At 33.7% G+C, this 13,434-nt stretch overlaps 1 protein-coding gene across 1 annotated transcript; it reads left to right on the plus strand.

The window, feature by feature from the left end:
• The first annotated feature begins 4,983 nt into the window (after positions 1–4,983).
• On the plus strand, positions 4,984–6,708 carry LOC116123283 (probable pectinesterase/pectinesterase inhibitor 12). Its single transcript, XM_031409075.1, has 2 exons — positions 4,984–5,905; positions 5,981–6,708. The coding sequence occupies exons 1-2, from the start codon at positions 4,984–4,986 to the stop codon at positions 6,667–6,669; spliced, it is 1,611 nt and encodes a 536-aa protein (XP_031264935.1). The 3' UTR covers positions 6,670–6,708.
• The last annotated feature ends 6,726 nt before the right edge of the window (positions 6,709–13,434 follow it).

Consider the following 13,434-nt stretch of genomic DNA (forward strand, 5'->3'; position numbering starts at 1 on the left):
AAAAGTTGTATTTTAAAAGTCTTGACGGTAGAAAAATGTTGTTACAACATTATTCGGGTGGAAAAAGCCCTTTACTCTTTGATAATTGGTTCTGTTTTCTCTTTCATTATAGAGTTAACGACTTTTACCCACCCAAATAAGTGTTTAATGACAATTTTTCCACCCATTGGAGGCGTTTGTATCATATAATGTTTTATTATAGAGAGATATTATATTAACGGAATAAAAGATTGCCTTGAAGATTACTAAGAATGTTTAGAAAATGTGTTTGGTTGGTTCGAATATATTGGTGAATAATATGTTTGGTTGGAAGGATAAATGGGTGGGTATGTTCTATAAATTATTAAATTGTCTTCCTTTTTAAATATTAATTTAACAGTATTTTTTATTATTATTTTTTGAATAATTTCTTTTAACCCCCTACTTTTCAGATTGAGCAAAAACACCATAACAACAAAAAACGTTTTAAACTTAACAAAAACACCTCTATCCATCCAAAGCCACTACTAGCAGCCAACCACCACTATTGGCAGTGCCACAGATCTGGCCGTGAAATGGCCAGGTCTTTGGCCATGAAACGCCGCTCGTTTCACGGCCAAAGACTTGGCTGTTTCATGGCCAGATCTGTCGCCGTTTCACGACCACATGCTTGGCCGTGAAATAGCCAGATCTTGCTTTTTTCGACCATGGAACTGTGATCCATGGTCAGAAAAAGCCTCACCGACGCACGGTCGGTCATATACGGCCGGTTGTATGCCATTATGACGACTTTTGGCAACCTCCTGTGGCGATCAACGATGGTGACTAGTTTTGGGTATAAAGGCATTTCTGTGAATAATGATAATAACAAGGGCAATGTCGTCCAAAAAATTTAAAAAGCGAGGACAAAAATGTCTACATGAGTGATTGGGTGTTTTGTATATATTAGCAAATATAAGGTTAATTTGGACCAAATGCTCAACTATTTAAGGGCAACATGGGAAAAAAAATTGTAATACCAAGTTAAGTTTTAATAACAGCCCCCCCTTAGGTATTAAGATTACTGGAAATTTATCCCCCAAATGCTACTGTTTGTCATAAAATATTTTGGGAATAATTTTTTAAAAACCAACCAAACATCATTATCTGCTCAATTTAAAAAAATATTACCCTAGTTATCTAATATTAACCCGATCCAAACGGCCCCATAAAGTTGTAAAAGAATCTGGTGTTTTTGTCTTTATAGTGAATATCATTGTTTTTAAGGGAAACTGTTAAATGAATTTGACGCTTAAGCGGAAAAGTGGTACTTTAAAAGTTTGAGGTAGAAGAGTGTCGTTACGCCATTATTCAGGTGGGAAAAAGTCGTTTACTCTTTGATAATTGGTTTTGTTTTCCCTTTCATTATAGAGTTAATGACTTTTACCCACCTAAATAATTGTTTAATAACATTTTTTCATCCACAAACTTGTAAAATGCAACTGTATTATCTAAATTTATATTTTGACGATGAATAGAGAACAAACTTGATCCTAACTATTGAGGTTTTTGAAGAGGGAAGACTGATGAGTGTTTTGGTGGTTGGGATTAATCAAAATTTGACTTGAGAGGGACGACTACGCAAGCCCTAATCGCTTGATTGTTGGCAATTGACGGGGTCGATAGGAATAGGTTTTGAGGGTTTTTGGTGAGTGATGATCGGGAAAGATAATGGTGGTGGTGTGAGGTCACAACAATGTCGGAATCGAAAACAGAATATAAATTTGGGTAATAAAATGGTATTTTAAAATTTTGTGGGTGAGAAAATGTCCTTAAACCATTATTTGGGTGAGAAAAAGTAGTTTACTCTTCATTATATTTCTGAAATTTAATTAATTATTATCCTCATTAAGAAAATCACATGTTCTATTGGACTTGTATAGACTTTTCTATATATTTTGGTGTTGTTGATTAGATAATTAATTAATTAAACAGCCGGAAGAAAGAAGGTTGGTCTGTGGATAATTGAGGGCAGAGCTACAGCCCACAGAATGATCATATATACGAAGTGGAACATGTGAGAGTTCGTTGGAAGTAGATTAACCAAAAGGAAATAAATAAAACTCCGCTGATTTATCTCGTGAGTTATGATCAGGTTGCCATGTTCATATGCGGGGAGGAAGAGCAATTTATTAATATCCAAACTGTTGGGTAGATTGAAAATTTATACAAAGATATTATTAAAAATTTCAATTGGGTCTCCTTGATTGTGTACATGTTTGCAGATTAGGATCTAACAATGGAAACCAATATTTAATTCATTTTTTCGTCAACAAAATCTAAACGCATTTTGCCAATTAACACAAGCTGCCTTCTTGATACTTAAGAATTAGATTTTCTTTCGTTAGATAATAGCATAGTAGATTATAAAGTTTTCATATAAATTAATATTAAAATATTCATGAAATAAACATATCTTTTGTGTAGTTATTGCAAACCCAGTCTTGATGACGATGATCCCCATTTGGTAAAATTGAGGAGGAAAGGAAACACACTCTTTACTCCTCTCATGACTTCACCACTGCAGTCAACACTTCATAATGGAACATAAGTAAAAGAATCTGGTGGTGCCCATAAATTTTCCCATCTATCGTTACTAGTAAACATCAATCAATGATATGGTTTTCAAAACTCCAAATTTATGAAGCTGACATTTCCAAGATTATACTCGGTCCTACTCCTTCTACAATCCTTGAACAAGTACCAATAACTAAAAGTTATAATTATTGAAAAAAAAGAAAGAAGAAGAAGCAAGAATGGCCTTAACATCTTGCTTGTAACCATTTTATCAGCAATTCTAGTGATTACATTTCCTCCATTTAATTTGGAAGGCTAACTGTGAGCATGACTGACAAGCAAGGGCCCTAGAAGATCTCTGCAAAAGAACCACAAATGCTTCATTTCACATGGAAGTTCTTAAATCAGGAAACTTATATATGACAGTTTTAAAACGTTATCTGGTTGATATGGTGCGACTGTTCAATAGCAAAATGACATAAAAAGTTAATTTTTATAACCACCAATTATGACCGTGGTTACTAATGAATTATAGATTGTAGTTATTGATCAATTTTGATGATAGATAGATGAAAGAGAAAATTTGACATATATGTGACAACATATATCATTATTTTATTGAACGATCTCACCATGTCAACTAGGTGATATTTTCATATAATTATATCTTGCAAAATAGACATGACAGGCTCACATATATTATCCATAAATTAACTGAGTTGTCATTTCTTTTGCAACGTCTCTATTAACATGTAAATCTAATTGAATCTGACAAAGTATAGAAGCTAAATAATGAAGAGTCTGCGCTTAGAATTAGATTCCAATACTTGATTATTGTTTTGAGAGCACATCAATGTCTTCTCAACCATTAGTCTCTATTTATTGCAAGATACATATGCACTCACATAGGGCCAACCGGCCAAGTGAGGTAGCGGCATCCACCCCCACTAAAATGGAGAAACCTTTTAGATGTCATATCTCTTATAATTATATATGCTCATTGCTTCATAAAATAATCAAAATTGAGAGTTCTCAAAAATGGATGTGAGTATATTCAGTACCAGCAGCACTCAGGTCGAATGCAATTAGAGCTAGCCGTTTACCAGTTGCCTGTTACCACCACCAAAGATTTGCAGAGATTAACAATAATGACCAAATATTCAGCTTTAAACATCTCTTAATTTTGTTCTCTTATAATGTTCCGAATAAAAAAGAATTAATAGTCACAAGCATGGTCGGATACAGAGGACAGTTTTGTGGATAAAAAGAAAGTCAATAATGAATAAATAAACTCAATAAGAATCTGACATGTGAGAATTTGGCAGATGCCAGAGACAAAAACATTTAGCAGAAATGCACTAGTCTCGTGATTTTTCACAAGACAAAGTGTCAAGCTGCTCTTCTTTTTGGCTTCCTTTCGACTTCATTTCTACACCAGAATTTACTTCTTTTGATTTCTTATCGATAAGAAACAGTATCACCAGCAAAAAGAAAAAAAAATGAACTTCTTATGTAACAATTAAGGCATGAACTGTAGCAATCAGCCAACAATGATGACCATTTCTTTTGAAGACTAGTAACTTGATGCTGGAAGTTTCCATTGCCAACTTGGTATATATAAGCTTGCAACTTGCTAAAAGCTTCTTGGCTTTTTTTTACCTATCAGAGTTTTTGCAGACAAATGAAGGATTGTATTATTGAAATGTTCAGTCAGTAATAGTACAACTAATGGCCCCCCATACAGAACCCATCTATCCCATTGGCCATTATCTTTTTCTTTTGTTTGTTTATAAATTAAATAAATACTCTACTTTCTGTGTTTTTACGGTAGATGCTTGAAGCCTTGAACTATCTTTAAGATATGCTTCTATAATTTGTGATAAATAAGCCCCTAAATGAGTAAAAACAAAAGAGTCAAAAGAGTGATAATAGCATCTTTTTGTATCCAATGCAGCCCCCTTCTCAACCACAAGCAAGATGAGTGCAGAGTACTTCTTTTTTCTCCAATTTCCCTACGGAGAAAAATTGATATAAATAAGTTCATGACAAATGCTTTATATCAGTTTTTAATCACAAAATGTCAAATCCCTTTAAACTTCATTTCTGCACGGATTTGTTTTTGGGTTTTACGCAAACGTTTTCACTCAAAATGCTTATATAGTTATGGGAATCTAAACTTTATAAACTAAATTGCAAACTCATTTGCTGACAATGAGGAATGTTAAAATTAAGTTTTATAGATAACTAGCACTCTAGTACATTGTGAATTTGTCATTTCTCCTTTTCAAAGACCACCGCCACTAAAATCCAATTTAATTTAATACATTAATCCAAATACTAACTCCATATGCAACGTATATTTCCCAAAAACTTTATTATAAAGAATCGGGAGTCTCCTCCTCCAATTTTAAATAAACAAATTCTTCTACTTCTTCTGCATTAGCTCTGATGGCTTTCTCCATTCTGAAACTGTCCTTTCTTCTCTGCACAATCTTCATCTCTTCCACATCCGCTCTTAGATCTCCTTCCACTACTTCTCTAAAAACCAACTTTTCTTCCATAACAAATTTCTGCAAGAGCACACCATACCCAGATGCCTGTTTTGACTCATTGGAACTCTCTATATCAATAAACATCGGTCCAGATATCCTCAAATTTTTACTTCAAACCCTCCAAAATGCTATATCTGAAGCTGGAAAGCTTGGAAATATTTTTAACAGTGCAGGAGGCTCGAAGCTTGTTGAGAAACAGAGAGGAACAATCCAAGACTGCAAAGAACTTCACCAAATCACATTAAATTCTTTACAAAAATCAGTGTCGAAAATCCGTTCATCCGGTCCAAGAAAACTAGCCGATGCAAACGCCTATCTCAGTGCAGCTTTAACCAACGAAAACACTTGCTTAGAAGGCCTTGATTCTGCTTCAGGTCCATTGAAGCCAGTTCTTGTGAACTCTGTAGAAAATACTTACAAGCATGTTAGTAACTCTTTGTCAATGCTTTCCAAGCCGGGTCCTAATAAGAAGGGCAACAAAAATCGCCGCCTTTTGGGGTTTCCGAGCTGGTTGTCGAGAAAAGATCGACGGATTCTGCAGAGCTCCGGCGACGCATATGACCCGGACGAAGTACTAACGGTGGCTGCTGATGGAACAGGAAACTTCACTACCATCACTGAGGCCATAAATTTTGCCCCAAATAATAGTTATGATCGAACAATCATCTATATCAAACAAGGGGTTTATGTAGAGAATGTAGACATTCCAAGCTACAAGACTAATATTGTTCTGCTCGGAGAAGATCGTGACTCAACTTTGATTACTGGTAACAGAAGTGTCGTTGATGGATGGACCACTTTCAGATCTGCAACTATTGGTAAACTTCAGAAACTTTTCAATTTTTATGATATTGTCACCATAACATTAACTTATTCTAAACTTTTACTTTCAGCCGTTTCTGGGGAGGCATTTCTAGCCCGCGACTTAACAATTGAGAATAGTGCCGGACCGGAGAAGCATCAAGCGGTGGCCTTAAGAGTAAATGCAGATTTTGCAGCATTTTATAGATGTCGCATCTACAGTTACCAAGACACATTATATGTGCATTCATTTCGCCAATTTTATCGAGAGTGTGACATATACGGTACCATAGATTACATATTTGGTAATGCCGCAGTGGTCTTCCAGGCGTCAAACATTGTATCTAGAATGCCGATGCCAAGCCAATTCACAGTTATTACAGCTCAATCTCGAGACAGCCAAGATGAAGATACAGGAATTTCATTTCAAAATTGTTCAATTTTAGCCACGGATGAACTCTACTCAAATTCCAGCACTGTTAAAAGCTACTTGGGTAGGCCCTGGAGAGTGTATTCAAGGACAGTGTTTCTGGAATCCTACATTGATGATTTTATCGACCCGACTGGGTGGACTGAGTGGTCTGGCGATCAAGGTTTAGACACATTGTTCTATGGCGAATACGATAACTGTGGCCCTGGTTCAGGAACTGAAAATCGAGTCACTTGGCCGGGGTTTCATGTGATGGACTATTATGATGCATATAATTTCACAGTATCCGAGTTCATCACTGGTCAAGACTGGCTGGATTCCACTTCATTCCCTTATGATGATGGGATTTAACCATTAAATTATCTTCTGTAAAACCCTTTTCTTCTCACTGTTTAGTTCTAATGTGATTGGAAAAAGTTCCTCAAAGATAGCTAAGATAGATCATAAAGATATCTTTTTTTTTTTTTTTTTTTGGTTTTTGATAATCAGGATGTCTGGGCCAGCTTCCGTGCACTTCAACTAATTCATAGGGTCTATTGAACACTTTGCAAGCCTAAAGAATCAGGTAAACCAAAATATTACTATGAAAAGTGACTCCAATAATTTAAAGAAGAGAGCAAACATTTTTTACCGTCAAACCAATTGGTTAAAGATATCAATTTTCATTACATGTCTTTTAAATGTAGCTGATTCCTGTTCTGTAAAGTCTGTTTAAGAGTTTAAGGGGAACATAAAGCAACCATAGCAAGTGGATGTTCATGTTTCGGTTTCATTTTGAAATTTTCAAATGTTAATTGATTCATTGGTAAGTAGCATGCTCAACTTGACTAAGCTAATAATTCTAAAAAACAGAAGCTTCAGTATTTAAGAGCTGTGCCCATCAGAGTTAGTGATCACAAAACGAGGTCAGATTTTTTTGTTTTTTAGGATAAAAACCAAGTCAGTTTTTTTCTCTTTTCAATACTTTTAATTAATTTGTGGGGACTGATCTGTTGAATTTTTGAGTCTTTTTATTCAAAGAATATTAATAATAATACGCGCAGCTTGTACTTTGGTCGGGTCATTTTGTAATTTGTAAGCAATTGCTACGCGTTGAGGTTGTTCGATATGATTCATAAACCAAAGTGTGGGCACATATTTCAACTAAATCCGAGCTCTTAAAATGAAATTTAAGATCTTGTTGACTCCATTATTAATCTTCAATAAGATTAAAGCTTAATTCTGTTTTGGATTTGAATTTGAAAATATTGTGAAGCAAAAAACGGAGCCGTTTCACTTAAGTCCATTCAAGCCAAAACGGGGTCGTTTTATTTAAGACCATTACCGAATCTCAGCCGTCAGATCAAGACAGATCCAAGGGCTGAGGATTACGAACGCAGACATATATAAAGAAGAGCAACAGTGATAAAACGTATAATGTGTTTTTATTGTCAATCGGGTATTAGGGTTTGAAAGAGGGAAATACTGGGGTTGGTTTTCTGCTGAATCTTTCTGGGTGTAATCTGGGTTGATTGTGAGAGGGTTGCGTTTCCTTCCAGAGGCTTGTATTTGTCCTCTGTTTTCTTGTAGATTATTGAGAGATTCTTGAGTGATTAGGCCTTGGTTGGGTGTTAGTCTGTTTCGACAGATTTGTAGTCTTGTCCTTCTTGTAATCGTTGAATATCTTCTTAGTGCTGTGAGTGTCCGTATTTCGGAGCTCAACGTGAACGTAGTCTATCCAAGATTGGATAGACGAACCACGATAAAATCGTGTCTTGTGTTGTGTGTGTGATTCTTTGATCTTTAATCTTGTGTGTGGTTATTTGTGTTGCGAATTTGCTTATTAGGCTTAGGTTATAACAGAATTGATTGGGAATGGAGACAGAAACCATTTAAGTCAACAAATTGATTCGGTATCAGTCATCAGTGTTTCTGAATCAGTAATAACTACTGTGCAGTAAATATCTAATCAAGGGTATTTATAACTTACTTTAGCTACTTTGTTTTTAGATGTGATTATGAGTATATGTTTGACCTTCAATATAATTATTGCTGGTCACCCTAAGGTTTTCTTAATTACCACTAACCTCCCTATTTTAGTATTTTATTTCCAGAATAAAATCTATAGAAAGTTAGCCATAACTATAGCCTATAGGGTAGGTTAGGAATAATTAGGTGAAGGTTAACGATAATTAAAACAAAGAGTAAAATAAAAAAGACCTCCACTAAGGTTTCAACATGTCACAGGCGCAAAGAAAAGATCATTAGGTTAATATAAACACTCTACTCTTTAAACCAATGTTTTAAAACCCAACTCAGGTTAAAACCCGACAAAGTTGTCGGGTCTCAGGTTGACTGGTTTGACTGACTAGTTAAACCGAGTGACAACTTTTAAAATTCAGTAAATACACCTTAAAAATTTGATAAGTCCTTATAGGTTAAAAATTTACTAACACACCCTAAATACAAATCGGCTGGAGACTGGTTGACAACAGCGACATCTCAAATGCAATCACAATCATCAATTGAGCCCATTCCCCAGAAAATCTATCCAAGATATGTCCAAAATCAGTTCAATTTCGACCAGCAGATCTCACTAACGTCGACGTCAGCATTCCAAGCCAGATCTCGCCAACGCCAGCGTCGACAACCTCTCCATCACCCCGAAAATACTCCCCTTTTTCTATTGACCAAAACCCACCTGACCACACCCTCGTTAGCCTCCCCAATCGCCTGCAAAAGCTGGCAGTAGCCACCGCCATGTTTTTTTGATTTTCGATTGATTCACTCACTGAAAATCAACTCTGTCGCCATCATTGCACTCACCAACACTTTCTCTTCAAAAGCCCCAACATCCCAACCTTCAATTGTTCTTCGGTCATCATCCCAAATTCTAGGATTTTGGGTGAATAGGGAAAATGTTAATCCGACCCAGTGAAGCTCCCGGGTCCTGGTTAAACCGGTCAGGTCTGGCCGAGTTTTAAAATAGTGTCGAATCTCAAAAGACAGAAGGGGGATATGGCAAGACGCTACAAATTTAATTGGATTGAGTCTTTGTTTTAAACTTTCGTTAGGGTTCCATTAAATTTATTTCCCTAGACCCCCTCCAACATTAAAAACTCATAAGTTGGTCCCTAAATTAGCCACTTGTCACCCTGTCAATTTTTAAAAATTGTAACATAGTTTTTTTTTTTTTTTTTTAAATCAATAATTACAAGGTCAAAACAAAAATATTTTACAAATTAAAATGATAAAAAGTGAAAAAAATTATATATATTATATTATATTATATATATATATATTTTGAAAAGAGGTGGTTAGTTCTTACGATGTAAGAATAGTGGTTTTGGAGATTTTGATCGTTGGAAAAAGGTAAATTGTTTAAAATAATATTAAAATTTCAGTATATTTTATTTTTAAAAGTTTTTTATAATTTTTTTATATTTAATTTATAACTTTGGGTTTTAACATAAAAGGTCTATTTTGCCTTTCACTTAGTTAACTTCAACACAAATAAAAAAAAAATGCTAATAAGGGGTGTAAGTGGCTGATTACAGGGGGCAACTGTCAATTTTGTAAGTTGGAGGGGTTATAAAGGATATAACCCTAACAAAACCCTAATGGAAGTTAAAAGGGTGGGATGTTTGTGTTAACCTAATGGACTTTTTTTTGGTCCTGTGAAATATTGAAACCTCAGGGGAGATCTGTGTAATTAACTCTAAAATAAATGACCAACAATAATACTAGATGAGATAATTTTAAGATTATTGGAAAATTATTTATAATTTCCAATATGCTTCTAAAAAAATGAATATATAAAATTTTTTTATTTTTATTTTTGTTTGAAATAGATTTATAAAGAATTACCGAAGTGGCCTACATCATTTTGTAAAGAGTTGTGTAATTTAAGCCTAATAAATCTCTTTCTAGAATAATAATTAAAATTGTTTTTAAAAAATAATTTATAGATATATTATATTTGATTTCAATTTATTTTCAATATTCTTAATATTTCCTTCTAAAGAATAAAATCAATGTTAAAAATCTTACCCACTTTATCTAAATCAACTTGGACTTTCACAAGTAAAAAAATAAAAGACTTTTCATATGGCATATTACAAATAATAAACACATTGAAAATGTGGAAATATTAGATGAGTGGCTACAGCTGTTTACGCAGTCTTTTTTGAAATTAGTAATTACCCAATTCCATCAAACTCATTTTCTTTTTCTGCATGACAATTGACAACTAAACATCAGCCTGCCAAGTTGATTGAACCAGTTGCAAATAAGATAGCCACTCCAATTTTTATCTGGTCGATAATTTCAGGATCTTAGAAAATTAGTTGAGGTACCCATAAATTGGCATGGTTACACTCTGTTACAAAAAGAAAAAAAGTTAATTGAGCCAAATCTCATTTATTTCAAATCAGCTTTAATTTGTAAACCATTCATGGTGGTTCATTTGCTCACATGGCCCCTCCTCCTCCCTTGAAGAAATTCCAGTAAATCATCCACTATGATTATTTTATCATAAGGTTTAGCACTATCATGAATACAATCATCTAAAATAATAATAAATTCTATAATATTTCAAAAATAATCAGGTCAGACATAAGTATAACTTAACTTTTGACTTAAAATTTTATTATAATCTAATAGACTGGAAAGAAGTTGAAACCCTCTTTCAACTTGTATACTATTGTATGATCATAACAATAAATTATTATTTTAAAATCGCTTAATCTATATGAATAATGGTAAACATTGACCCCATGAGGTATAATATAATAATAAAATATCTCTGAGGTTTTTGAGAAAAAAAAAAAAATTCCTTATAGTTAATGAACTGTCAGTGAGCCGTCAACATTTACTCTGCTATGAGTTAGCAAATGTTATCAAATTGCCATCTTACCATTTATTTTAACGTCTAAAACTTAATGATTAGGAAATTTCTGTTATTGTTGAAACTTCAAGGGGATATTTGTTATTTTATCATACCTCATGGGATTAAATAATAGCCCTTTTGTACTGTTTGGTTTGGGAATTTTTTATCACTGAAAACATATGATTACCACTTAGATAAATTACCTTGAAGATTAATAGGGAATGTTATATTAATATGTTTAGTTAGATTGTTGATTATAAATAATTAATATGTTTGGTTGGAAGGAATAAACTATTATCGGAGGGGTTTTTGCTAACTTACCCTTTCTTTTTAATAATAATATTATTATTTAGAATATTTTTTGACCCCCCTGCATTTGAGAATTTAGCTAAAAACACCATAGCAACAAAAATTTAAAACTTAACAAAAGACCTCCAACCATCCAAGACGATTGTCGGCCGACAGTCACCACCACCAGCCGCTATCGACAGTCAATGAAACGACACATAATTGGCAGGATCTGGCCATTAGCGGCCAGATCTATGGCTGCTAATGACTGTGGATATGGCTAGAAATGGCTCCGGCCAATCTATGGCCAGATCGACGCATTGTTGGCCAGATCCAAGCGATCATGCATTGTTTAGACGACTGCCAGATACAATCGACAATGGTGGTCGACGGCCAGTAGTCGTCTTGGGTGATTAAGGGTATTATTCATGTAAATAGTGAATGTATTTATATCCAAAAAATTAATGTATGAGGTTACGGAAGTCATTTCGCACATTTGGGTTAATAGTTATTTAGTAGACATATGAGAGCATTTGTGTCCACAATGTTTATAAATTAAGGATAAAATTGATATAAACATTGGATTACCTCGGTAATAAAAAATAACACCCTTTCAGGTGGTAATCGAATTACCCTTTATATTACCTATAGTAATCACTATTGGTATTGGTCGATTATTGAAATCTTTAGTTACTTGATACCCAAACATGGTAATTACCGGATTAAAAAATAGATTATCAGTGTTATCTTTTATGACTCGAACCAAATGCTATGTTTATGTCCATAAGGTACACTATATTGTATATTTATTAAATCACATTGGCCCATAAGCGGTCTATACAGTGGCTGGGGCCTGGCCCAAGCCAAAAAAATTTAAAAATGATCTGGTTAATTTATAACATTAATCCCCATAAGGTATGATAAAATTACAAATTTTCCTAAGGTTTTACAATGACAGAAAACTCTCTACTATTAAGTTTTAGATATTAAAACAAACAATAATACAGCAATTTGTTAATATTAATTAACTCATAAAAAAGTAAATTTTAACACTTCATTAATGCCAGAGTTATTTAGAAACCTTAAGGGTCTGCTTAGGAGTTTTTTTTTCATTGGTTTTAAAGGGTTTTTAATCAGATTGGTTTTGAGGTGTTCTAAAACCATTACTTGCCAGATTTTTTTTGCATTGGTTTTAATTGGCTCAAAAACCCCCCAAAACCAGTGTAGTGTATTTTTGAGGGGTTTATAAAACACTCCAAATCGGGGTGTTTTAGTTGGTTTTAAAATTTTATTCCACAAATACCTATCTACTACAAAACTATCCCAATTATATCTAATTTTTTTTTAATCATATTATGAGCATCTCCAACCATATTAAATATAAAATAATTTTAAACAATCATAAAAAAGAAAAAAAATTATCAAAATCTCATTTCTAGATGCTTTCTTGGAGAAGTGGAGTTACAATTTTTCAATCATTCCAGATGCTGTAAAGAATGGCGAAGAAGGATAGAGAGACTTTATCATATTTGAAGTTATAAAATACTAATAAGTGAAAAACAAAATAAAAAAACCTTACCTTGTGATTGAAAAAACAAAACTCCCAAGTACTGGTTGAAGTTTAGGTATTTTTATGGGTATATATGTAAATTTATTATTTTAAAAAATTGTCAGAACCACTAAAAAATAAACTCCCAAGTACAAGTTAGGTGTTTTAAAAACCGCTACTAAAAGCCTCTCAAAATCGCTACGATGGTTTACCCTCATAACTGTTATCATGAAACTCCCAAGCGGATCCTAAGGGAATTTTGTTATTATATCATACCTCAGGCAAGGATGAAGGGAGGGGGATCAAGGCTTTAAGTTTTAATTTTTTTGACAAGTTTTGGAATTTGTCCCTAAATGAAAAGTAAATTGCAAAAAAACTAAATTCATCAAATAAGTTAAACTCTCATTTTTCT

This window comes from Pistacia vera, unplaced genomic scaffold (assembly GCF_008641045.1).
Source record: "Pistacia vera cultivar Batoury unplaced genomic scaffold, PisVer_v2 Contig1027, whole genome shotgun sequence".
Classification (NCBI taxonomy): Eukaryota; Viridiplantae; Streptophyta; class Magnoliopsida; order Sapindales; family Anacardiaceae; genus Pistacia; species Pistacia vera.